This window comes from Dinoponera quadriceps, unplaced genomic scaffold, assembly GCF_001313825.1.
Source record: "Dinoponera quadriceps isolate SergipeBrazil2010 unplaced genomic scaffold, ASM131382v1 scaffold458, whole genome shotgun sequence".
Lineage (NCBI taxonomy): Eukaryota > Metazoa > Arthropoda > Insecta > Hymenoptera > Formicidae > Dinoponera > Dinoponera quadriceps.
The window spans coordinates 296,778-323,897 of NW_014554796.1; the positions used below are offsets into that span (position 1 = coordinate 296,778).

Genomic DNA, 27,120 nt, shown 5'->3' on the forward strand with positions numbered 1-27,120 from the left:
TTTATATTAATCTTATCTTTTATATTTTTTAATATCTCAAGTTTACCACCCTTTTCCTTTTTATTCTTTAAATGATTCAATACACTCTTATTTTTTAATTTCTTACATTTTTATTTTATTTTATTTATCTTTATATTTAATTCATTAATTATATTATATATTTACATTAATATAAGAAACCTAATATTTTTTAATTAAACTTTAATTTAAATGAAGTATTATATACAAAAATTAAATACATTAAATTCAACATTTATATTATAATTTACCTAACCCTTCTTACCTTAATTATTTTTATTCCTTTGTTATTTGATTTTAAGTTAATTTAAACTATAAACTTTTAAAGTTTAAAATTATAATTTTTATAAAATCTTAATTACCTCATTAATTATAATATTATTAAAGTTGCAATCTAATGCTCTTATTAAACTATAAAATTAATATTAGAAACTTTTATTTCTTAAATAAATTTACAATTTATCACTTTAATCAGTCATAATATTTATATGTATAAATGATTATTTTCTACCTATCATAAAGATACAGGAATTTTATATTTTTTATTTGCAATTTGATCTGGCATAATTGGATCTTCTATAAGAATAATCATCCGTATAGACTTAAGTACGTGTTGATGATTTTGCGTGTAGCTTCGGGAAGTCCACGATTGACGCAAACGAGGTAGAACCTCTAGCTTAATTTCCTGGTTGCGAGGATGATGGTACAGGCGCCGATTAACGAACTTTTTATTAATCTTGCTGGTTTATTTAAAAAGGATTAATTGCGAGCGGTGTCTTGTATGTAATCGGATAGTCTAGCTCCGTTGAAAGTCAAAAACCATGTTATCGAGAGCCGCTGCCAATTGTAAAGACAGCGATAGTCAACAATAACGAACTTCGAGAATGTTTTCTCAATAATGCGAGAGGCAGTAGACAACAAACATAAACAGTCTAACGTCTCTCGCCAAGGCAAAGAATTTAAATTAGAAAATGATATGAAACAGTACGTGTAATTCCCTAATCAATAATGATCATCTCTATAATTCTATTATTACAATTCTATTATTATAATTTCATATTTATAATATTGTGCATACATATATATATATATATATATTATCAACTTTATATCAAATTAACATTTACTAAAAATATCAGCTTTACGGACTAACTCCTTTGTGACTCAGTACTGATCTTTTTATTATATTCAAAAGCTTTCTGTCATTAGTTTAAATTAATATTTATATAGCGAAATAAATGTATAAAAACGTAATTTTACTCGATAAGAACTAAATTTCAGAGTCGTTCACAGACCTGGAAAATCGAGACAAGTCATGGAAATTTAAATTGGTCAAGAAAAATCTCGGAAAATCGGGGAAAGATACAAGAGTCTGGAATTTTGGAATTCTGCTCACAATTTTCTTAAATATTTTTTTTTGTAAGTAATATTTGTAATTATTTTTAATATTATATCGTGTAACGACGCATTCATCCAACGTTACTCGCGAAACCGAAACAACGGCCAAAGTAACTGCCAAACAATGATTACACGTAAACACACACGCGATCTCCGCAGACAATATTTGTTGTAATAATGGCGTTGTCTGACAACGGCATACCATCGCGCGAAACGCGTGTAAAAGCGCGCGCCGTGAACGATCCGACACCAGAGCAATTCGAACCGGCCAAGGAGAACAAAAGCAAATCGAGCAAGCTAGCATTGATTCTCCAGTCACCAGAGTGACGATTCGGAAAGCGGGACGAGCTGATTAGCAAGCATTATCGAACGGTTATAGTTGCCGAAGGACTGTCATTTCTCGCATCGTCGCACACAGCGACAAGTAAAGTATTTTCTTATTTGTTTCGTTACATACAAGTCTACGCTGCTACAACCCGGCAAATCCGACGAGCGATGTCCGCAGACGTTAACACAGCGAACGACCAACGCCGGAATTCCGCCATTGCAATATCTAATATTTATAATCGAATGCGCTCAGAACTCACACACTTTACAAGTTATTTCTTATGTGTTAGAACATGGGATATAGAAAAACTCAAGAGGATGTTAGAACGGCGGCCGAACTCCGATAAAAGTATGTCGGTAATTAAGTTATTAATTACATTATGGCGTTATCGGTGTCATTAGATATATGACTTCTATATGAGGAATAGAGAACGAAAACGATCGATAGTCAGTCTTTATCCACCAAGCTTCATGCTGTTACGCCCGTATGAGCATACGTTAATATATACAAAGTGATTCATAAATGTATGTCAATATTTCAAGGGGTAAATATACATACTAAGATAAGTAAAAAACGTCATATGAATATATTTTCTATATACCTCAGTTTTCGAGTTAAGGACGATCAAAGTAAATATTCGAAGTGCCCATAACTCGCAAACTAAAATATGTAGGACATATATTCATATAATGTTTTTTTACTTATTTTAGTGTATACATTTACTTCTTAAAATATTGACATGCATTTATGTATTACTTTGTATACACGTTTGATTAAAACAAAACACAGCAGCGCCTTTGACAGTAGATCCTAAAACTATATAATATCCTTTTCTAGTCTACTACTGTACGATAATTTCGCATACATTGACATCGAGTTTTCAGGCAAACCGTTTTTTTTTTAAACTAGGCTTCTGAGTTTAATTCTAACAGTTGAATAATATTTTACAGCGCAGTTTATATCCCGACCTGGGTTTTGTCTGTTCGCAGAACCTACAAAACTATTGTATGAAGCAAATATTATCTTTGATTGACAGCTCCAAACGCCATTTTGAAATAAGAACTAATAAAGAGAACTATAATTCTTAAACTTTTTCTCGTTTTCAGTACAGAGTCGACCAGCATAGCTATATATGTATTATAATCATACAAAAGGATTTACGATTCTATGTAGCCAGAAACGAAAATATTTTCATTACACATAAATAATATTTATGTGTTTATTATTATATTGCAAAATATTTAATAAAACCGCATAATAAATCATTATTTATTTACAAAGAATAAAAAATTTTAATTGCACAAAGTCGTCCGAAGAAAAAAAAAATGGTCATAACGCGATCTTGAACTCAGCTTGCGTTAATAGCAAAATTACGAGTGCGCGTTTAACCCACCCGACCACCATGCTCCACGTTGAACTTTAATCATTGTATCTACCATACAGCTAGAAAATGCACACTTTTAGATATAATTTTCTTAGAAACGAAGACCCATACATCCAAAACCCTTAACAGGTTTATACCCTCGACTTTCCCTTTCGAATGCATTATGATTCATTCAAAAGTAGAATCAGCAGTCCGCGTCTTCTTGTTAGCCTTACAATTTCTTTAATACGTCAGTGCTCCACGTTTTCAGCTCTGTCCCCCTCTCTCTTCTTTTCTCTCTCTCTCTCTCTCTCTCTCTCTCTCTCTTTCGTTTTTCTCTCTTTCTCACGTCTTTCTCCCCCCTCCTCCTGTTCTTCCACCGTTATCAATGAACCCCTCCTCTCGCGTAAGCCGGATCGCGAATCGTTGCTAGGACAGTCGCGAGTGTGGCCGCAACCATCCCGCAGGTACTCTCGGCTCTCCAACGGGAACGGTCTTCGTAACACGTTTTAAGGATGGTACGAAGGAATATTTATAGAGGACACGCGGAAGTCGCGAAAGTTCTGCCAGAGCACAGTACTGGTAAGTCCCGCGTCCCCGCGCGAACCATAAGACAATGGATCGGGGCACGTTGACGATCGCTGATCCGATAACATATGGTTGAGAACTTAACACGTGGTCCCCGTTCCGCTGTAAAGCCCGCTTGGACGAAATGTAATTCGAGACCGGAATAAAATTCCACCTGTTATTCCCGATGTCTAATTATGCCCACAATTATACGAATAAGGGGGAATTTATGGTTACGTTAGTTATATCTTAATTAGAATTGAATTTTGTACAGGCATATATTGTGATCGTTAGATTCACCAGACTGCGTATGACTAATATAACATGTGATGAAACTGTGTGTATATGGAATTTTTTTTCTTTTATATCATGGTTCATTATTGTAATATTAATCACACGCGCGCGCGTTAGAATAGAAAATCGTTCGATATATATACATATGTACGAATTGTTCTTAAAGTCGATATTTAACTGGTTTGAATTATACACGAAAATGAAGGAACCGGTTATCGATGAGAGAGAAAACCAGTTAACTACTAACTATAACGTATTATAATATGACAAAAGATATTTTCCGTTGAACAGAAATATACTATGCCTGTGTGGCATCTCGATTATCGATATTATATGACACTGACATATCACCTGCTTATTTACTCAAATGACATTTATAATAGTCCATAAGTTGTGAACGTACTAGACTATATAAGTAAAATTAAAATATTCTAAAGATAAAAAGATAAAAATTAATCACTAGTCTGCTGCATGTATTTCGTATTTTCTTATCAATTTTTATCGTAATTGCGTATCTGGACACAAGAATCGTACGGCGAAACGCTCCAGATAGTTTGTGTAACGATCCCACAAATCATGTTGCATACTTTTTTTTTCTTTGGCGTATATGCATAATGATTCTTTTCGAGCGACTTTATGTCCCTCTTCCTTAAAACCTCTTCGTAAGTCGATGCAATTCGAATTAACGTGAAGAGCACATTCTTCAAATAACAAGAAATGAGTCATGCAACGATTATCGTTGATGGCGTTAAGGGAATGCCTGAATTCACCATTTTTTTGGCACGCTATTCTCGTTTCTAACTATACCTGATACAACTCGGGACTCGTCGATTTTTTACCGAAAATGAAAAGAAAATTTAGGAATTGTAGTTCTTTTTTTAGAATTATAGTTATAGTTATAGTTTTTTAGAATTATAGTATTGTAGTTCTTTTTTTAAGAATTATAGTTCTTTTTGCTAGTTCTTATTTCAGTATGGCGTCTAAAGCCATCAACCAAAAATAATATTTGCTTCATACAGTTATGCAGGTTTTGCGAACAGAGGAAAACCAGGTCAGGATATAAACTGCGTTGTAAAATACTATTCAACTATTGAGATTAAATTCAGAAGCCTAGTTTAAAATAATAGTATTCCTGAAAATCCGCTGTCAATGTGTATGAAATGATCGGTATAGCAGGCTGAAAAAGAGCATTATATAGTTTCGGGATTTACCATCAAAAACTGCTGCGTTTTGTTTTAATATGTGTTTATACGTACTAATGCATTGCTCATATGGGCGCAACAGCAAAAAGCTTTTATAAGGATATAATAATTATGGATGTCCTGAATTTTAAATGCGTTGTAATAATAGCTTCCCTCTAATAAATATCAATGTAACTCGTACCATTGAGCAACAGTTTACGAAAAATCGTAGTTTAAAGTTTACCATGCTCCGTACATACCGCTGTAGTGGAAGCGAGATTCAAATAACGAGCATGGCTCAGCGAAAATAGAGCAGAAAAGATACAATAAAAATTCATTCATTTCTTTTGTATCAATTGAGTGCATCATATTTTCACTCTAATGATTCAATATGCATAATATGCGTCAAAATTGATTGACAGTAGACCAATATTTTTAAATATGAATAAAATCTACTTCTCTTTAACAATGCGCAAGAAATCGTGCATTTGTAAAGATGTTACTTTCGTTAAGTGTGCTTAGTGTACATCGGTGCTTCGCGGTACTTGAACTGCAGGATGAGTCCGCATTTTCATTTACTATAAATTTTTGAAGGCATAATTGTAAAATTTGGCTCTGTACGTCTCTCATAAATATTATGAAGAATATTCCAAAAAATGTAGAAAAACATGATTTATACGAAGAGGAAAACTGAAAGGCGTACATACCATGGAAAGTATTGCTAGATTACACTTTCCGTGGTATATACGCTTTTTAGTTTTTCTCTTCGTACAAGTCATATTTTCCTACATTTTACGGAATATTCTTCGTAACATTTACAAGGGACGTTCAGACATATTAAAAAAAAAAAAAAAAATATATATATATATATATATATATATACACGATTTACACTATATACGAAATACACTAAAGTTTTACTATATTATTACTATGTAATGTGATGTATGAGTTTCAATAATATTACTATATAATATGATGTATTTAGTTTCAATAGTTGTTTTTAAATCACAAGAAGATTAGAGTTTAACTATGGAGTTGACCTATTCTATTGATACACAACAGCATTGTTTTCCATACAGGAATATTTTTCAGGAAACGAATCAATTATCATGTAGAAAATTCTTTCTCGAAATGTTCTGAAATATCTGTGAAACGTACAACGTTTTATTCAAATTTGTCTTTTTGCAATTAATCGCCTATTTTTGCTTACAGTGGCAGCTCTGATATATTGGCGTGATCCCAAAACATCGGGAATAGTATTCGGCGTGATACTAAGTGTGCTCCTGTCGTTGGCCTATTTCAGCCTGATCAGCGTGTTCGCTTATCTGTCGCTCTTAGTCCTCGGCGGAACCATTCTTTTCCGTATGTACAGAACCGTTCTTCAAGCTGTCCAGAAGACTTCAGACGGTCATCCGTTCAAGTAAGCAAAAGAGTTCCGTTAACAGTTAAACGTACCGACTTTCGGCCTGCAACCTATAAAAGTCCGTAACTTCGTTATTTCTTCGTATTTCGATAAAACCTTCTGGGAATTTATTCTTCAGAAGTATTTAGAACATTTAAAAACAGAAAATAAAAATCAATTGTTTGGAGCTCAAATTAGAATATCCTTTTAAGATTTTGACTTCGGTTACAAACTTGGACTCGCGTGAGTAGCTGCGGGTGACCGGAGTGATTGTATATCTTAGTTCGATTTTTCAACTTTTTTACACTCTTTCTTCTTCTCAACTATGCGTACGCTTTAAAAACATATTTTAAAACATATCTCCAATCCTCATTTCTAACTTGGAAATTTGCTTACACATTTTAATATTATATTAATTATTAATTTTGTTTGATATTAAAAAAATAATATTAATTATTTATATATTTGATCTTCCAGGCTTTCGTGGTATGGATAAATATTTGATTTAGCTTCCGAGTTAACGCCGCGTCTTTCATGGATTTATTTCTGACATTTCGTGAACTTTTTAGTTGATTTCTTCAAAATGATCTCATCCATGAAGGGCGCGGCACTAACTCGGAAGCCAAATCAAGTATAATATGTATGTATGTATGTATGTATGTATGTATGTATGTATGTATGTATGTATGTATGTATGTATGTATGTATGTATGTATGTATGTATGTATGTATGTATGTATGTATGTATGTATGTATGTATGTATGTATGTATGTATGTATGTATGTATGTATGTATGTATGTATGTATGTATGTATGTATGTATGTATGTATGTATGTATGTATGTATGTATGTATGTATGTATGTATGTATGTATGTATGTATGTATGTATGTATGTATGTATGTATGTATGTATGTATGTATGTATGTATGTATGTATGTATGTATGTATGTATGTATGTATGTATGTATGTATGTATGTATGTATGTATGTATGTATGTATGTATGTATGTATGTATGTATGTATGTATGTATGTATGTATGTATGTATGTATGTATGTATGTATGTATGTATGTATGTATGTATGTATGTATGTATGTATGTATGTATGTATGTATGTATGTATGTATGTATGTATGTATGTATGTATGTATGTATGTATGTATGTATGTATGTATGTATGTATGTATGTATGTATGTATGTATGTATGTATGTATGTATGTATGTATGTATGTATGTATGTATGTATGTATGTATGTATGTATATATGCGCGCGCGTGTGTGTGTGTGTAAAATTATATTTTATATTTATTAATATATATATTTTGAGTATATTTATTATAAATTATATAATTAATACTAAGTTTAAAAACCGGAGTGCGAATCAGTTTGTCTGTTTTACAATATGCCGAGTAAACTCCGCTCTAATGCAACCACCTTTGGGATTACAGAGACATTCTCGACCTGGACCTGGCGTTACCGGCTGTGAAAGTACACGAATTCGCAGATGTTGCGGTCGCACACGCTAACGCCGCTATTAGTGAATTACGCAGGCTGTTTCTCGTCGAAGATTTTGTCGATTCTCTCAAATTCGGCGTCCTCTTGTGGTGTCTCACTTACGTCGGCTCTTGGCTTAATGGCATGACTCTCATCATAATCGGTAAGTGGCCTATCACTTTGCGCCTCGATATGCTTGAGCACTATCGATTTTAACGTGTGACGTTTGTTTGATTCCAGGCGTGGTCTCTCTCTTCACGCTGCCTAAAATCTACGAAACGAACCAGGAACAGATCGATCAGAATCTAGCCTTGGTACAGGCGAAAATTAACGAGATTACCGCCAAGTAAGTGGGAGGTCGCTTCTAAGTTCGCAAAACATTTCAGAGGCGCTCAGAAAGTAATAATGTGACGAAATCTTGTCCTGATAAATCGTCGAAAAAGTGTACGTTCATTCGACGCTTTTTGGCGTCGAACAAGGTTTTAATAACTGAAATATTTATCGCTGTAAGAGAGAGAGAGAGAGAGAGAGAGAGAGAGAGAGAGAGAGAGAGAGAGAGAGAGAGACATCGCCTTATTTTCCGAAGATTCTCCCTCAGAACATGTATCCTTTGTATATTATATATGTACATATGTATTAAAGTTCCACCGCGCATCTCGTCGTCGTGATGTTTCTCGAAAGCCGATTACTTGGTTGTTTCAGAGTGAAGGCGGCGATTCCCCTCGGCAAGAAAGCTGAGCCGACGAAGGAGGAATAAGAAAGAGTCGTGCAAAAACCAGCGGACAGCCGGGACAGCAGCAGCAGAAATAGAAACGACTAAGTTAGAAACGTATGAGAGAGAAATGCGAAAAATAGAAGAATAATGCGAGATTGAGAGCGCGTACGAGAGCAGGACAATTGTATTAATCGACGATGATATTAGCTTTTGCGACCGTCGGTGAATTCGTGTTCATTTGGAGCCGATAACGCCGGTCGAAGTCGAGAATGTAATCCAAACGTGGTTTGGATTAGATTAGAATGGAGTTCACTCGAAATATCGTGAAACGAGAAAACCGATTCGACCCGGTTTGTAAATTTAATATTAATTTATAATGATGAAAATATTAACAAATATTCTCACATTTTCCGCATTTCTCTTTGGTCGGGGAAGGGTCACGTCATGTATGCACACATCGTTATTGGGGCCCCGTTGGTAATCGCATTGATGACGGGATAGTTAACACGCGCCGCGAGGCCGGTAGGTATCTCCGCCGAGAGTTTCGACGTCGTATTCCGGAGGAAAGAGATACTTGAATCATCCTTTTCTAAGGCAAGTCAATCGACGAGATCAAACGGTCGCGCACGCGCATCGACATTCTGATCGGAAGAATAATCCTTTATCAAGGAAGTAAATATAACGAAAGAGAAAAGGAAAGAAAGAGGGAGAGAGAGAGAGAGCGAGAGAGAGAGAGAGAGAGAGAGAGAGAGAGAGAGAGGCAACATTTAGCATTAATTAATCGTTCATTATCACGGTAAACAATGATGACGTATTTTTAGCCAGCTATATTAACAGTGCAATGTACGCGGAGCTGCTCTCGAAAAAACGGATCAGCTCTTCTCCTCCCCTTCCTCTTTTTCGTCGTATTCTTCGACAAATGTGTTTTACGGTAATCTTCAAACTTCGTGTCTTTACCTTTATGATGTCCTCTGTTCCTCTTCGCAGAGTGAATGCGTATGTTAGTGAGTATGCATGCATGCATGTGTGTACATGTGTGTGTAAGAAACAAAGAGAGAGAAAGAGCGAGCGAAAGGGGAAGAGAGAGAGCGAGTGAGAGAGGGTATGAATGCAAACAAGGCTGCACGCGACTTATCGTAGTCCCGTCTTCGCAACATCATATTCGACTAATCTGGATTCATTGTTCGTGTACCGACCGGGAATTTACCGCAGTAATCGTTTAAACTTTATGACGCGACAGTAACCTAGAGAGAACGGGGGGGGGGGGGNGGGGGTGACGGAGGCTTCGTGACGATACAAAGAGTTGAGAACGAGATGAACATGAGAGACGTTCAAACGTTTAAACGGAATCGTTTTGTGTGTCCCGCAGCGGTAGATCTTAAAATAACTGTCCACTGCGATCCCCCAAAGCCCCTCGATGTTTTTAAGTTGTTGTTACGTTTGGGAAAAAGTGCGAAGTGCGGTTGGACGACCAGTTGAATTATGCGAAAAACGTATATTGCATCCTGTCTCTTAATAACGTTGACGTTTGCATAATATTATTGCTACTGCATTATTAATTGTAATTATACCGTTGCATATGCACACGCGTGTACAATGTACATTACCGTCAGAAAGTTTCTGAGACACTCATAACCGGCTCAGATTAAGTACTTTTATATAATTTATACGTATACATAAAACACCCAGGCTCCTTTATATAATTTATTAATATTAAAATTTATAATATTGTAAATTATATACGTTATATATCTCTCTATTTATTACCGTAAGGTCATATATATATAACATATATGCTATGTATAACTTATTGAGAGCGACAAATCTGTATAACTCTGTATGAAACTAATCACTTTTTATTACGGTGTGTTACTAAGTTGCTCGACGGTAGTGTATACGCATATGCGTATATATGTACGCTTCTGGCACACATATGTACGAAAGCACGCGCGTGTTTGTATGTGAAAGAGGGATAAGTAGTCATCGAATCGAACGATCCTAAACGATAACGTGGTACGGAACACATTAGACGGTGAATGATGAAGATGCAACTTTATATTATATCGTAATATCTATCTATAGTTATCGAGAACACACGTGTTTTTATCGGGACCGATGGCAAAGTGTTACGAATATGAATTGTAATACGCATATTGCTTCTTGACGTTTTCATTATTGCATCTGCATCCGCACGATTAATTTATAAATAAATGATATTAAATAAGAGAATCTCTATTCTATGTATAATAATTGCTATATCCCCCCCCCCCCCCCCCCCNCTCCCCCCTCCAAGAATGTTCTCAACTCTCCCATACAGCACCGAAATGTTTCAAAATGTTTCTGAGACGACTCTGGGATAGCAAAATTCTTGCACTTGAAACCTTCCTGAAGATGTGCTGAAAGGTTACCAAAATATATCTGAAACCTTTTTGAATGTTTGTTGAAAAGTTACTGAAATAATTATTTATATGCATAGTTATGTTTATTTATTCATGAATTATATATTAATATTGTTCGCATTTCAATATCGTATATTATGGAAAATATAACAGTCAAATAAAATTATTTAAAAAAATTTAATAACATTTGTACAATAAAAAAAATTAATAATATTTATTGATGATTATTAACACGTTTGTTACCACGCTCCTCGGGCATAGTTTGTTTTACCAAGCTGAGCTGACAATTCTTTGAGCGTCTGTGCCGGATTTTCATCCAATAACTCTTGCAATTCCTCGTCGTCAAATTTTTTCGGTTGCCCTGAGCGTTTCTTGTCTTGAACTTCAATATCACCTTCTTTGAAACGTTGCATCAATTTTCCACACGTTCTTTCTGAAGGAGTAGCTTGCCTATAAGTGTCCAAAGGCAAGTGATAAGCTTCAGCGGCACTTTTTTTCAAATCAAAGTCGAAGAAACACATGTCGGAAAAACTCTTTATCGCGTTCCATATTCGCTCCGCCCTTTATCTGTACACAGAAACGACCTTTGTGGATTGTATGTTGTTGATAAATGACGACATGAATTAAAGCAACATGCATCCAGAGCTATTGTTGACAGTGGCACGAATTAATGCAATCCCCTAATATATTCATATAGTTGGTAGCATATTTTGATTATAGAAAAGAACGATCGGATTTTGGGCGCGCAAACGGTGTGCAATTTATCGTTGTTACAGTTGTAAGAAGAAAATATATTTAGTACCTGAAGTGACTGGAATCGCGAATCCTTCGACCTTGAGGACCTTTACCTCGTTGCGGTATTTCAAAGTAAGTCGCAGGCATTATCAATTTCCCGAGCTGAGGACACACACGGAGCCACGCGCGTAAAACGTTATCAAGGAAAACGCCGGCGTGTGTCAAACTTCTCTCTGATAAAAATATGTGATAATATGATAATAATATATCGATGTAGCATAAATATATCAAGAACTGCATTATCGTTACCTGCATTACCGATTATTTTAGTTCCTCTTGGGTGGTGCGCTGATCTCGTTAGAGTCATGGATCGAAGAATCTAAGAATCTAGGAGGAGTGTAAGGCAGATCCGCGATAAGAGAGGTGTGCTGTCTCTTTCTAGAACACTGTTAGATGTTTTCGCCGTATACCTGATAATTCCCGGAAATGTAGATATACTTCATATTCCCCAACCTCCGAATTAAAGTGGATTAGCGCAGTCCGAGATTATACAAGGCGACATTTCTATACGTAAAAGTTAGCATAGAACTCCTTGAGATTAATATAAAACTCAATGAAACGACATTCGATGGTCGAAAACTCAAAATGCAATCCTTTTCAACGTTTTCGAGAAATTATTACGCTAGACTATATCACGTAAATTTCGGATATGACATTGATGTTTACTGTTAATACTGTTAATATTGTTAGTTGATGTTCATTCGGATTATATTATGTCATAAATAGTATTTAACGCATTAGAATTATCATATTCTGCTATACTCAAACATAACTGCTATATTCAAACAACAAACATCAACTAACAAACTTTATATCATTTTAGTGTAATAGTGTTACATTTCAATAATGTTTCTGCATATATTGCAATATTACGCATAAAATTCATATGGTATATTATATTTTTATAACATTTATATAATTAATGTTATATTACTGCAACAATCGATGTTTACTGAGTAGCCAGCCCATTTTTTTTTAACATCTTGTACATTTCGATTTTATAAGGATGAATTCTGGATGTCTTTAAATTCCTCGTTATATTTTAAGCGTATCTGGGATCAATTTTTATTTTTGTGGAATGTAAGTAGTTTCAACGTTGACTTCAATTATCTCAGCTCAGGTATCCAAATAGGTACGGTAAATATATTTTTTAATCGTATATATGTGTAGGACATATTTTAATTTACATATATATGCTGCTAAAACTTGTAAAGATTTGTAAGAAAATAAGTTTACGAGCCAACTACCTTAAAGTAACCTCAATTTGAATTTTTGCCGCCACATGCTGCTCGATCGTGGTAATCGCTCGTCCGTACGCATGCGTAACCTTGAAGCAAGGTGACTATTGCCATCCGAGACCGATGCGTATCATTCGCTTTCGAGCATTCCGAGAGGTTGCAGCGCGTTGGTCTCTCGTTGAGTTCCCATTATCGCCGCGACTTGTCGAAAGTTTTGTGGACAATCGCGACCGAATTGCATTGAGTAAGCCACCATGTCGATGACAGATTCTGATCACGAGAAGAGGAAGCAGATCTCAGTGCGCGGCATCGTCGACGTCGAAAATGTAGCGAACTTCAAGAAGACCTTCAACAGGCACCTTCACTACACCCTGGCGAAGGATCGCAATGTCGCCACGACCCGTGATTATTTCTTCGCCTTGGCCCACAGTGTCAGGGATAACCTGGTGTCACGGTGGATTCGCACACAGCAGCATTACTACGATACGGATCCCAAGGTATCATTATCGTTTCATATCTCGCTTCGAGAACGATTTCATTCCGGCGAAATTCGAATCACGATACCGCGCGAAATTTGCAAAGAGAATTCTGCAATTAACATAAAACACAGAATTAATGTAAATACATTCGGCGTCTGTGACATCAGTGAGAGAGAATTCGAAGATTGATATAAGAAGACCTTCAAGACGACTGCATTTTTCATACATCCTGTAATGCATCGAACGATCTGTTCAAGGAAGCTTTGCATGTCGCTCTCTCAACATTCGATGAGTAAGCGAAGCGTAAGAAATATTTAAAAAATACGTGTATCTTATAAATACATCTAATACGTATCTCTCTTTACTGTTTATTAATCGTTATTAATTGTTTCCAATTGTTACTATCTTATACTTGTACTCATAGTGTTATTATCTTATACTGTTACTATCTTATAGGCACGTAATATTTCTGGAATATTATATGAATATTATTCAATATTGAAATAATATTCTTATAATATTCTAAGAATGTCATGTAATTTTTTTTTTATATTACAGGAATGTTTGATATGTTATATGTCCATTTCACATAATATTTTTGGCATATAAAAATGTTCTTAGAATATTAAAAAGATTAATATAGAAAAATATAGAAAATATAGAAAAATATATAAATAAAATATACATATATATATATATGCAATTTTTTTAGTGCAAAACGTATTTTTACACAAAATTCGTTTGACATTATTTAACCCTTTTAGTGCCGGGCGAAAAAGAGGTGCTTATGCGAAGATAACCGGCCGATTTTACTAGGATTTGGTAAAAGGCTCATAAAAACCAAATGAAAAGCAATATTTAAAAATTATTTATTTTAATTCTCTCGTAATGAAATTAGACTATTTATAACGTATTTTAAATTTATTTTGATAGAGATCTCTCGCAATGCGAATAGTAAAGCGCTACAAGGTGCGGGCCGATATATCGGCTCTGGCACTTCTCGCCGGTGTAGCAGGAGCCGATATATCGGCTCCCGGCACTAAAAGGGTTAAATAATAAAACAATTGGTATTGCAATATATTTGAAATAAAAAGCCACAATTATATATATATATATATATATATACACATAGAATAAAATATTTAAAAAATATATAATTTTACAATAATATATTAAATAATATTATTTTTCAAATAATATTAAGAATTAACGTATAAACATGTATTAATATTCCAGAAATATAATTTAATATTAAATAATATTACGCGTTTATAGGGTAACTGTTGCTTATTAAGATTTTTATGCAAACTGCGCGTTGAGCGAAATACAAATGAGGATGTAGCATTTAATTTAATTTTTGCAAAACGGTAAAATTTATTAGAAACTTATCGGGGAATCTGCAGATACAAAGAAAAATCCACATATTCTGCCTTTTACTCTGATTGTGCGATTTTTGCTCATCTGAAAAAGTTTTGCAGTACGGGAAGTCATTAAGTAGACTATAGTTCATTAAGAAGGAACTGGTAGATAGACCGATAAAAATTACACTCGTTTGACCGGTGCGATTATGCAATTTACCAATAATAGCGTTACGTACGATCTTCGTACCAGTTTATGCGTCGCGAAAATTTTTAGAAATTCTGATAAAATACTTATGCAACAAAGCGTTAATAACAATATTTTACCATAGACGATATTACACATATATATATATATATATATATATATATATATCGTTTGTACCAACATGCTCATATAATAATTATAATTAAATTAGTAAATTATAAATAATATGTAGAAAAGTGTACCAACGTTTATGAGAAACAATACATCTTTAAAAAAATGTATTTATGGAAAAGAAAAAGATACAAGAGAGATAGAGAGAGAGATAGAGAGAGAGGAAGAGGAAGAGAAAGAGAAAGAGAAAGACAGAATACGCCCTCATTATTACACGAAACTTTGGAAATGATTTTGTCGTGCATAGTCAAAACATTTCACAGTCTATTCCGGTACACATTTTCCGAATATACAAGTCGCGATGCAGTTGCATCACATTTTGACTTGACACTTATGCACAAGATTTATTTCGGCTGTTATGCAAGTAGGCTGTCGCAGAGCGTAATAGCGTTATGAACCATTGCATTTTTAGAAAAATGTCACGTCTCACGTTGTTATGCTAAAAGAATGGGAGAAATTCAAAACGTAATAATTATTTTCTACAAACTTATATTTTATCAAATTTCGTCATGTTGAAATGTCAATTTAATCGCCTAATCAGTCGTTACTCATCTGGTAGAAGAAAGTATTTCAAATAGCAGCGTTGCTTCTTCCGGTGATCGATTTACATATCTACAAGTGAAGAATAACATATCACGGACATTCGTTATATTAGTTATTATCACAATGAGCAAATGAACGTACAAGCCCACCATCTCTCCCGAAACAATTGTACGCGAAGTGAAGAACGTCACGATGCATTCGACGTACTGCAAATGTAAGCGATATTTTCAAATGGATACATTTCGTCACGATATTTTTCTATAACATAAAATACGAAGTATAAAGTTAGTATAAGTTAGTATAAAGTTATCTCTAAAAGATCATACGCGTACAAATACTCCTGCCTACTGCAATTCGGATTATATATTCTCTGCGATTTATTGACCGGACGACTTCTCTCATTAAATCAACCAGACATCTCGAGTAAAAACATATTCGCTGTCTGCGAGTTATAAGCGTCAGCTGGTCGACCCTGAACGAATTCCCTGTCGCTCTGAAGCGAACATCCGACAGTTTATTTTTATTTGCACGGCCATTGTCACGCAGTGTTAGGATTTATGCTAATCGATGTCGTAATACACCTGCGATGCGGTGATATTATTTCGGCATTCCACTCGTATAAGAGTTTTCGAAAAATCCGTGTCTTACTGTCGCCGCATTCCGCATCTTGCGTGCGAATCATCATCATACGAATCTTCTCTTTTTCAGAGAGTGTATTACCTGTCTCTGGAATATTACATGGGAAGGTCGCTGCAAAATACGATGATCAATCTGGGAATACAAGGAGCATGCGACGAAGCGATGTATCAGGTGAACGATATTTTATGTTGTAATTTTTAATGCAAACTATAGTGAAAATTTTTATCCTTTTCATTATATAATTTATTTAAAAAAAAAAAGACCGTTTCATTTTCCAGAATTATCTCGATGACAATAGTTATTTTTTGCAATTTTTATTCTCATTTTCTCGTAGAAAATTCTGCTATATTTTTCAAAATTATCTTGATAATGGTAGTTATATTTTGCATTATTTTTAATATATTATGTGTGTGAAAATTTTCTAGTCTTTTTTACGCTTTATTTTTGCCCGAGAAAACTCAGTTCCTGTAACTGAATAAAGACCAGAAGCTCGGTGACCTGAGATGAAAATTCTATGACAAGAAATTACATCTCTGTTATCACAATCAAGAAACATTCGTGTGAACATTCGGTTGCAATGATACTCGATTGGGACGACTGAGAGCAATTGGCTGAGTTGGGACCTTCTGCAGGAACTTTCTATTCTTGTAATCGAGTCTTCCTTTAATCAGGCAACGGACAATTCATTTACCTCAACGGAATTGTTTTTTCCATGCACATAGTCAAAACATTAAAACTTTTGCTCATATGTCAATATCTTTTCTCAGAAAGAGCCGTTCGATTTTTCAGAATTATCTTAATAACGGTAGCCATTTTTCGTAGATGGGGTTGGACATCGAGGAATTGGAGGAGATGGAGGAAGACGCTGGTCTTGGTAATGGAGGTCTCGGTCGTTTAGCCGCTTGCTTCCTGGACAGTATGGCCACGTTGGGATTGGCCGCTTATGGCTATGGGATACGTTACGAGTACGGTATATTCGCGCAGAAAATCAAGCACGGCGAACAGGTGGAGGAACCGGATGACTGGTTAAGGTACGGCAATCCCTGGGAGAAAGCCCGACCGGAATATATGTTGCCCGTCAATTTTTACGGCAATGTGATTGACGCTCCCGAGGGAAAGAAGTGGGTGAACACGCAGGTAAGAAGCCATTTTATCACTTTTCACACGTTTATTTCTGGTTGTGTTCTCGATGACAGGTCATCCTATGCAAAAAGAAGATATATCTGTTATACCGGATAGCTAAACCTGCATAAGCAGATTTTTCGTGCAGTGTCTAAGTATAAATTTTGTCGGTAGCTTGCTAGCGGAAGTACAACGAGATCTGCTAGCAGAGTGTGATAACAGATTGGTGGTAAAAAGCAAGCAGAATCTATAGTATGTTCTAATTAAACACATTCAAATGGTTATGGAACGACAGATCTTGCTCAATTTCTGCAGTCAAATTCTGCAATCTGTTATCCAGTTATTTCAGCGGGTTCTCCGGCGTCATCGACGGAACACGAGCTTAATGCAGGCACTGAATGGCTATGTATCTGCCACGGTATTTTGATCGAATCTGTTGCCAATCTGCCAGCATATTGCTGACATTTTGCTTACTGGAATATAAATATACTGAATGATTTATATTGCTCTGATTAATATGATATTACTATTTCTTAATCCATGCCTTGTGACTTTCGGATGTCTTCTAGTTTGTACTATAAATTTTTTAATTTATATCTTCATAAAATTTTTAAAACCTTTATAAAACATATATGCTTACTCATGACATATATATAATAACATAATATAAAACATAAGTCATAAATAAAGCGTTATTCTATTAGTTCTATCATTTGACAAATATCCGTGAAAAAAACTGCTGAAACTCTGTCCGAGTAAATTGATAAATACCTGAATATTTGAATATTTGGATCTTTAAATATCTGAACTAGCGTTTAGACGTAAATATTCAACATTTTGGCATATATTAATTGATTAATATTATATATCGCAGGTTGTATTTGCCATGCCCTACGACAATCCAATTCCTGGCTACAAGAACAACGTTGTTAACACTCTGAGACTTTGGTCCGCGAAGTCACCAGTAGAATTTAATTTGAAATTCTGTAAGTATCAGTTCCGATCAATTTGTGCGATGCAATAACAGTTCGTCGACGAAGGTATTGCTGATTTATATTGCTTTCAGTTAACGATGGTGACTACATACAGGCTGTGATCGATCGTAATTTAGCGGAGAACATCTCCCGAGTTCTCTACCCTAACGATAACTTCTTCGAAGGCAAGGAGCTCCGATTGAAGCAGGAATACTTTATGGTTGCTGCCACGCTACAGGACATCATTCGACGATACAAGTCCAGCAAGTTTGGCTCGAGGGAGCACCATAGAACCGACTTCTCCGCCTTCCCCGATAAAGTGGCGATTCAGCTGAATGACACACATCCTTCCTTGGCTATTCCCGAGCTGTTGAGGATCCTCGTGGATGTGGAGAAACTTTCCTGGGACGAGGTATGATGGTACTCTGCTTACTTGGCTATTGCTGCGTCATGAAAATAACTGATTCCCTTGAACGCAACTAGAAAAATTTACTGTGAGATTTCACAAAGAAACTTGCCTATTTTAAGTCCCTTTGAGCAGCTAAATAAATCGCATACTGATCGAGAAAAAAGTGATAGACTGTTGACAGTCTGATATCCGTTGCGCATGCTAATACTTGGGCTCAGTATAGCCAGAAGGCCGAAACGGTGGCAAGACGCGGCCTCACCAAGAACAAGATTGTGTCCAGTGTCTGGTGAGATTGCCAGAGCATTATCTCCTACAGCTTTTTGCCTTCTGGCGAAACAATTAACGCAAATGCCCACTGCAACCTGATCAGCAGAAAACGGTCGCACTCGCCGAAAAGCGCCCTGTATTGGTCGGAAGAAAGGGCGTGATTCCGCATCACAATGATGCGCGTCTGCACGTCGCGAAGATCGCCAAGCTGAAGGAGATAGGTTTGGAAATTCTTCCGCACCCGCACCCATATAGCCGGGACCACTTTCTCATTTTTATTTTTTCCGGTCTCTGCAGAAATGTCTGCGAGATGCACGCTTCAATTCGGATGACGAAGTCTGAGAAATGAGGTGATCGCTTTTCTTGACTCAAGAACAGCCGACTATTGTATGAAGGGCATTGACAAGCTCGTATATCATTGGCAATAAGATCTTTGGAAATTATCTTGATGACCAATACAGCATTTTTTTGCTATGAACATTTGAAACGTGCGAGAACTTTCTATTTTACCTGATATTACGTTAATAAATTATGATTGGACGTGTGGAAAAAAGTAAAAGCAAAATATGCTTAGTAATGTTAAAAAGCAAGTGTAAACGTAGGGGAAGAATCAAGCGTTATAAAATAATGAATATAATTATGAATAACATATATATATAATTGAAGTACAGAAAACATAGAAATATTAATTAATAGAACTAGGTTTGATGAAGATTTTTCATTAAACAATTCCATTCATTTCATTAAATTATTTCATCTACAAAAGATATACAAATTTTTTACAGTCGATTATAATAGATAATATTCAAGGTGAAGTCTACAATTTATTTTATCATATGGAAATTTGATTAAAAAACGATATTTACAATCTCAAATGAACAGTATGCATGTGTTCGACTTTTCTTATGCAAAAAGAAATTACGTTTTTGACTGTCTGAAATAAATAAAAACAAACGCAACAGTTGAAATTTATTATGTTTATTGTTGAAAGGAAAGTAAATGTACTTTATTATCAAAAAGCTAATATACTTTAATTTTAATGAGTTCTTTTGTATCGATGCTTATTTGCAGTCGAATAAGTGCAACTAAGTATGAATCACAAGCTTAGTTTGTTCGAGTCAGAATACGCGCCAACTTCATATGGAGCGCAGATCGCAAAGTGTTACAGTAATTTGTTATCCCTTGTCACTGTCTTGGACTCTGAGAAATCTAAATCAAATACAATCAATAATGCCATTTAGAACATTTGTCCAATATTTTAATGAGCATATCTCCGAACAGTATCGATTTAAAAGGATCTATGCTTGATTGATGGTGTTATTTTGATTCTCTAACAATAACTTAGCTACATAATATTTTAGCCAAGTCTCATAGTTGCAAGGAGCCCAAAATAATAAAAAAATATTTAATAATGTAGAAAACGTAGAAATGGAAAAATAAGCAAAGTTCTTTTCGCATTCTACACCCACGCGAACGCTCAGCATCCTCTCTTTTTCAGGCTTGGGACATCACAACACGTACATGCGCTTACACAAATCACACCGTCCTGCCTGAAGCGTTGGAGCGATGGCCCACCAGTATGCTGGAGTCTATTTTGCCGAGGCATTTGCAGATCATTTATCAGATAAACCATTTGCACCTCGAAAGGGTTGCCGCCAAGTATCCTGGCGATATGGATCGCCTTCGTCGGATGTCTCTAATCGAGGAAGACGGCGAGAAGAGAGTCAACATGGCGCATCTATCGATTGTCGGCAGCCACGCCATAAACGGAGTTGCCCGTATACATTCGGAAATCCTCAAAGACAGCGTGTATGTTCCATATTGAGCTGCATCTGTAATTCTACTTGAAGATTTAATTAATATTTTCGTTTAATTTCTATCGGGGCTTTCTAATTAAGAAAAAGCTCTAAAGAGCGTAAAGTTCGGGGAAATCGGTTTGACGGGTCTAATTCACTCTTTCGGTCTGTTTAGCTTCCGAGACTTTTACGAACTGGCGCCAGAAGAGTTTCAGAACAAAACGAACGGCATCACACCGAGGAGATGGCTGCTGCTCTGCAATCCAAGTCTCTCTGATATCATCGAAGAAGTAGGTATCCAGCCACGTATAATGTAACTTTGAATTTTGCCGTAATTTCATCTATCATACGTGGAAAATTCTGCGTGGAAAATTCTTCCGAAAACAATTCTGCGGAAGTTATCTGTGTAACTTAATTTTAGAAAATTGGCAGCGAATGGACGGTCCATCTGGAGCAGTTGGCACAGCTGAAGAAATGGGCGAAGGATTCCGTCTTTCAGCGTAACATCGTTAAAGTTAAGCAGGAAAACAAATTGCGATTGGCTCAAATTTTGGAGAAAGAGTACGGCGTTCAAGTTAATCCAGCATCTATCTTCGACATTCAGGTGAGAATCGGCGAAGATTTTTTCAATATGCAATGATATTTACACACGATGCACGAATTCAACGACGTTTAGCTCGACATAATAATAGATGAGTTAATTGTAAATTGTTACGTCGGTAGGTGAAACGAATACACGAGTACAAGCGGCAACTGTTGAACTGCCTGCACGTCATCACCCTGTACAATCGAATAAAAAGGGACCCGTCCTCGCCATTTGTCCCCAGAACCGTGATGATAGGCGGCAAGGCCGCGCCGGGTTATCATTTGGCAAAAAAGATCATCAAGCTTATCTGCAGCGTCGCCAAGATCGTCAACAACGACCCGATCGTCGGCGACAAGCTCAAGCTGATCTTCCTTGAGAATTACCGGGTGACCTTGGCCGAAAAAATCATCCCCGCTGCGGACTTGAGCGAGCAGATCTCGACTGCTGGCACCGAAGCATCTGGCACCGGCAATATGAAGTTTATGGTCAGTAACTTTTGGTAGGGGGACAAAGTTAAGATTGCGTGTTCTACTTATAAGTCTGTTGACTTGTGAGCTATCGACAAATAATGTCGACGGTAAATTTACCTGTAGAGAGAGGTTGAAACCGAATAATTTTATTATTTTGCGATTTAAGGTGGAGATCCTAATATTTGAACATGCACCCAACATTGGACATTCTCAGGCCGGTTCATAGTCAGATCTTATATTAAAGATTGTCTTAAGTTTATCTTCAGATGTTTCGTAATCAAATGAAATGCAATGAAATGCACCGTAGAATATCTGAAGGTAAACTTAAGCCGTTCCTGAATATAAGATCCGACTATGAATACCGACCTTAGTCTCAATTTACAATAGATATTTTAAGCCTTAAGAAATTGACCAATCACAATCGAATGTAAGGAGAATAATCGATTGTTATTGGTCGTCTTTTTTTTCAGTCTTAAGACTTAAAACACTTATAAACTGGACTTGTTATTCTGGTCTTCAAGTACGGATACTTAAACTTTCAACTGAAAATATTCACTTTTCGATCTTATCTTGATATTTATTACTCTTGATACTTTTATACGTAAAAAACGAGATAAGTCAATTTAATTTTATCGGAAAGTTCTTTGTGCAATTTAGAGTTAATTTTTCCTCGACAAAAATTTTTCTTCAACAAGGTATCAATAGTTTTCAAGATGCAAGCGTAATCGGAAAAGCGAGGCTTTCGGCAGATTAAACTTCAAACTATCAAATGGATAGGAAAATTATTTTCTTAGGTCAATTTCAAATGAACTTTAATAGAAGTTTATTTTTAACATTAGTCACTAAGATATGTTAAACACTGATAAGTCGCCATGAATAATACTTCTTCGATATTTTTCATGAGGAAAAATTTTCTCCAAGTTGCTCGGAAAATTTTTAAATAAAATTAAGGTAAAAATAAGGATGCGAGGTCTGGGATACTTTCGTTTTAAAAGTTGAAATATTCATATTAAGACCAAAATAATAAAAACGTCCAGAGTTTAGATACGTGTCTGGGCATTGATACTTTTACCGTGCCTTACCAAACGTTGCATTCTATCATGATTCTATTTATTCTCATCCAAGTCAAAATCTGATTCGTTCGGAAAATAAAATTGTACGTTACGATCACAGTTGAACGGTGCGTTGACCATCGGCACCTTGGACGGCGCTAATGTAGAAATGGCAGAGGAAATGGGCAATGAAAACATCTTCATATTCGGCATGACAGTGGAGGAAGTGGAAGCGCTGAAGAAGAAAGGTTACAATGCTTACGATTATTACAACAAATTGCCTGAAGCGAAACAATGTATCGATCAAATCCAAGGAGGCTTCTTCAGTCCGAATAATCCCGATGAATTCCGAGATATCGCCGATGTGCTTCTCAAGTGGGACAGGTTTCTACTCTTGGCTGATTACGAGAGCTATATAAAAATGCAGGAACGCGTCAGTCAGATCTATCAGGTATCTATCTAATTGAAGATCTGTAACGGCCGGAACTCGGATAACAGTTCGTTTTGCGCGTTAATTGGTTCGGATTTCGTTCGCCGAATTTGATGGAAGAAGCATGAACTTGCATGCAAAGAAATTTTCACAAAATACGTCGAAATAACAAGATATGTTCATAAAATGACATTTGTGATCGATCGAATATATTAATAAATATTCCGAAAACTTACCTTAGGCTCTGATAGTAACTAAAATTAACACGACACACTTTTTCTTAGCCCATCTTTCCTCTTATAATTTTGTCACGTTAATTTTACGGCAATTTACTGATTATTAAAACAAAAGAAAGTTTTTTTCAGAATATTTTACTTATTAATCAGTCGACCGATCACAAACGTCATTTTATGAACATTTATTTTCCTTTTATTTCAACGCATTGCGCAAGAATCTTTGGCATGCGTCTTCTCGCTTCTGACGTTATTAATCAAGATGATCGCGACGGGGAAACAGAAGCCTCGAACAATCGAATCTTTGCGGCGCATATCATATTATTAAATACGTACAACAACACTTAACACCGCTCGATTATTTCAGGACGAATGCAAATGGGTGGAGATGGTGATTCACAACATAGCATCATCAGGGAAATTCTCGTCGGATCGCACGATTGCGGAATATTCGCGCGAGATCTGGGACGTCGAGCCGAGCTGGAAGAAACTTCCGGATCCGCACGAGCCTCGTGATATTTAAACACATCGACGTGACTACTACTTTTTCATAATGCGTTCCGAGATAACGCTCGTTCCCTCCCATGACTAACTCTGTCCAGTTGTCACCGACGATAAACGAACTCAAGGTCAATAATAACTGATACTGTTCAGAATCGATCGTACAAAAGCAATAGAGATTATATTGCGTGCGAGGACACGTAATATCTACTATACCTATATATTTTACGGATACATGTTTTTCAGGAATGCGAAATCTCGAACGATGAACACTCGCGCTTATTTAAATGTGTCGCATGTCTTCCGAGATATTTAATAGCTGTTCATATTTTTTCTATGTTCAAAGGAACGTTATACCGACGCACAACGATTTCTCCTGCGATGTATTTTACGTGTTATCACGCGGGCATCTACTTCGAACAGCTATTGACTCTTAATTACCTTCGGTCATTGAAATAAAGAACATACTGGAATGAGCACCACCTTTGTTTCTGGCAGATGACCTCGTGCCGAGAGAGAAAGTATCTTAAGTAATATTTCCGTCTTTGTCTTATCTTAGCCTATGTACACTACATAACATATTAGTAAGACAAAGAGTGAGATACTATTTAGACGTGGCCTTTGTCGCACAGCCTCTCTAATGGACCACGGCCGCCACCACGTCAGTGCTCATTCCAGTATATTCTTTAGTTCAATGCTTTTGGTACTGTATATACTTCCGAGGTTGATATCGACAGTATGAAATTTGCTCGTTTTAGAACGATAAATATAATATAAAATTTACTCGATATTGCTTGGAAACAATCTGCATTTTTCTTTATTTTAAAATTGTTCAGTTTAAGTACGTCTTGATCTCTCTCTCTCTCTCTCTCTACACTCCCTTTCTTTCTCTCTCTGAAATTTAAATCTAATAGTTTCATCATTCTAATAATCCATTTCGTAAGTAACGAAATGAATCTTGATCTGAGATTTAAATTTCATGGCTTTAACATGCTGATAATTAATTTCGTAATTAACGAAATGAAGACCGTGATTGTGGATCATATGAGAAAGTGTATATCGTAATATGCTTATGTAATGTGTGTTCTTGGAAACAGTAGTACGTTCTGTATGTCGTATTCTGAACGCGCTTACAACAATGTTAGCGCGCTAATGAGACAAGAGATGTGAGGATTCTCGGTGTCGTTTATTTTTTTAAATGTGGTTAACAGTGCTCTCTTAGGAAAAATCAATACTCGTGCGTATTTATAGTAAAATTCCTATTGAGAACTACTGATAAGTAGACCTGTTAACGCGCCAATATCGTTGTAAACGCGTTCAGAATACGAGCTAATATTTCCATCGAAAGGATGATAAGATTCGACCGTAAAAATACACGGGCCGACATCTTTGAGCAAATTCAAGTATTAACTCGCAACGGTTGTGCTTTAATGTTGATTTTACATCAAGTAAAATCGATCGAAAACTTTTAATAAGATAAATAATTTATATTAACTAATTGAGCAAATTTCATGTCGTGTAATGTATCATTCGCTGCGTCCGTGCGTCACTTGTGAAATTTCAAAACACACAAAATACAAAAATACTTCTTCAGATGTGAGAAATTCTTATTCGTACGACAAATATGAGACGTCGGTCGTAAGCGAGGAGATATAAGATGAATGTCTTTATCTTATTCTTAAGATCAACTGTGCTCATTTTTATTATAAAAATTATTTGTGCTAATTGTAAATCATGTGGTTCCGTAGAATACTTGTATGCTACAAATGGTTGTACAAAGTTTAGATGATATACTATATATCCCGAAAAAATATTTTATCCTGCTGGATATAAAAACTATATTGTGAGTGTTCTCGAAAATAAAGTTTAAAAGACGAGATATTTCAAGGAAAACAACTCTCACTCCTCTGACTAACTCTGACATAAACTTTCGTAAAGTTCATATCGCTATTTAACTCGGCAGATATTGACAATGATTAAATGTTAACGATATCAATATTCCATATTGCACGAATCCAGAAGTGTGGAGCCGAAAATTCGAAACTCTAAAAACCTAATGCAAAAAATGCCTCTTCAAGTGTGGCTTTGCGTCTCTCAAATCAAATATTAACACTTCGATGGACGTATTTCGGGAAAATGTTTTACTGTCACCGATAGATTTTGAAAGCTCGTTTAGATAATATCTATAAATAAAGAGACGGTATCTAAACATCCTCCTTGTACGTGAACCCATTAATCCAACTTTATAATATCTATCTATATCTTCTATAATATCACAATACTCCTTGTAAATTGTCATTAGCGAGAAATATTTCGTTATAAGACTATAGTCGCTGACAAAATGAAATCACGTACGCATTACGACCGGAGAATGATCGCAGATTTCGCAGATTTTTCTCTAACTAAACGGAGGACTCGCTAAACATGTAAGTATAAATAGATGAAATTACCATTTTAATGGAAATCATTACATAACTCGTCTATAATACAAGTAGGGTTGTGTTCTAAGTCAGAAAGAACACTGGATTGCCAAATTCTTTTTTTTCTTCATATAATTATTCTCACTCTGTCCATAAATTTATCAGCGAGATATTGCAAGGAATAATTTGCGAAAACAAGATAAAAGCGTTAGGAATATTTTCAACGTTATAATTTATATGGGAAAAAAGAGATGTTAAAAA

At 35.7% G+C, this 27,120-nt stretch overlaps 2 protein-coding genes across 4 annotated transcripts in view; one reads left to right on the plus strand and one right to left on the minus strand.

The window, feature by feature from the left end:
- The window catches only part of LOC106741879 (glycogen phosphorylase), an 88,508-nt gene extending 62,188 nt beyond the window's left edge, over nt 1–26,320 (plus strand). Inside the window, exons 3-18 of the mRNA XM_014614280.1 lie at nt 6,365–6,572; nt 8,009–8,217; nt 8,295–8,400; nt 8,757–8,787; nt 13,011–13,083; nt 13,451–13,698; nt 16,669–16,770; nt 17,422–17,736; nt 18,596–18,707; nt 18,788–19,107; nt 20,870–21,180; nt 21,343–21,457; nt 21,589–21,771; nt 21,891–22,238; nt 23,397–23,726; nt 24,306–26,320. Coding sequence (XP_014469766.1) covers nt 6,365–6,572; nt 8,009–8,217; nt 8,295–8,400; nt 8,757–8,787; nt 13,011–13,083; nt 13,451–13,698; nt 16,669–16,770; nt 17,422–17,736; nt 18,596–18,707; nt 18,788–19,107; nt 20,870–21,180; nt 21,343–21,457; nt 21,589–21,771; nt 21,891–22,238; nt 23,397–23,726; nt 24,306–24,461 — 3,167 coding nt within the window. The 3' untranslated portion in view covers nt 24,462–26,320. The remainder of the gene's footprint in view (nt 1–6,364; nt 6,573–8,008; nt 8,218–8,294; nt 8,401–8,756; nt 8,788–13,010; nt 13,084–13,450; nt 13,699–16,668; nt 16,771–17,421; nt 17,737–18,595; nt 18,708–18,787; nt 19,108–20,869; nt 21,181–21,342; nt 21,458–21,588; nt 21,772–21,890; nt 22,239–23,396; nt 23,727–24,305) is intronic.
- On the minus strand, nt 11,045–12,693 carry LOC106741901. Of its 3 annotated transcripts, none has more exons than XR_001374222.1 (3): nt 12,213–12,693; nt 11,971–12,136; nt 11,045–11,735 (listed from the first exon to the last, which is right to left on the minus strand). XR_001374222.1 is itself a non-coding variant. In XM_014614318.1 (3 exons), the coding sequence occupies exons 1-3, from the start codon at nt 12,268–12,270 to the stop codon at nt 11,408–11,410; spliced, it is 435 nt and encodes a 144-aa protein (XP_014469804.1). In that variant the 5' UTR covers nt 12,271–12,693; the 3' UTR covers nt 11,045–11,407. The 3 variants fall into 3 exon arrangements, 2 of the variants coding, with proteins under 2 accessions (XP_014469804.1, XP_014469803.1); XM_014614318.1 differs by having other exon boundaries at nt 11,045–11,618; XM_014614317.1 differs by having other exon boundaries at nt 11,045–11,618; nt 11,971–12,693.
- Nucleotides 26,321–27,120: the final 800 nt, after the last annotated feature.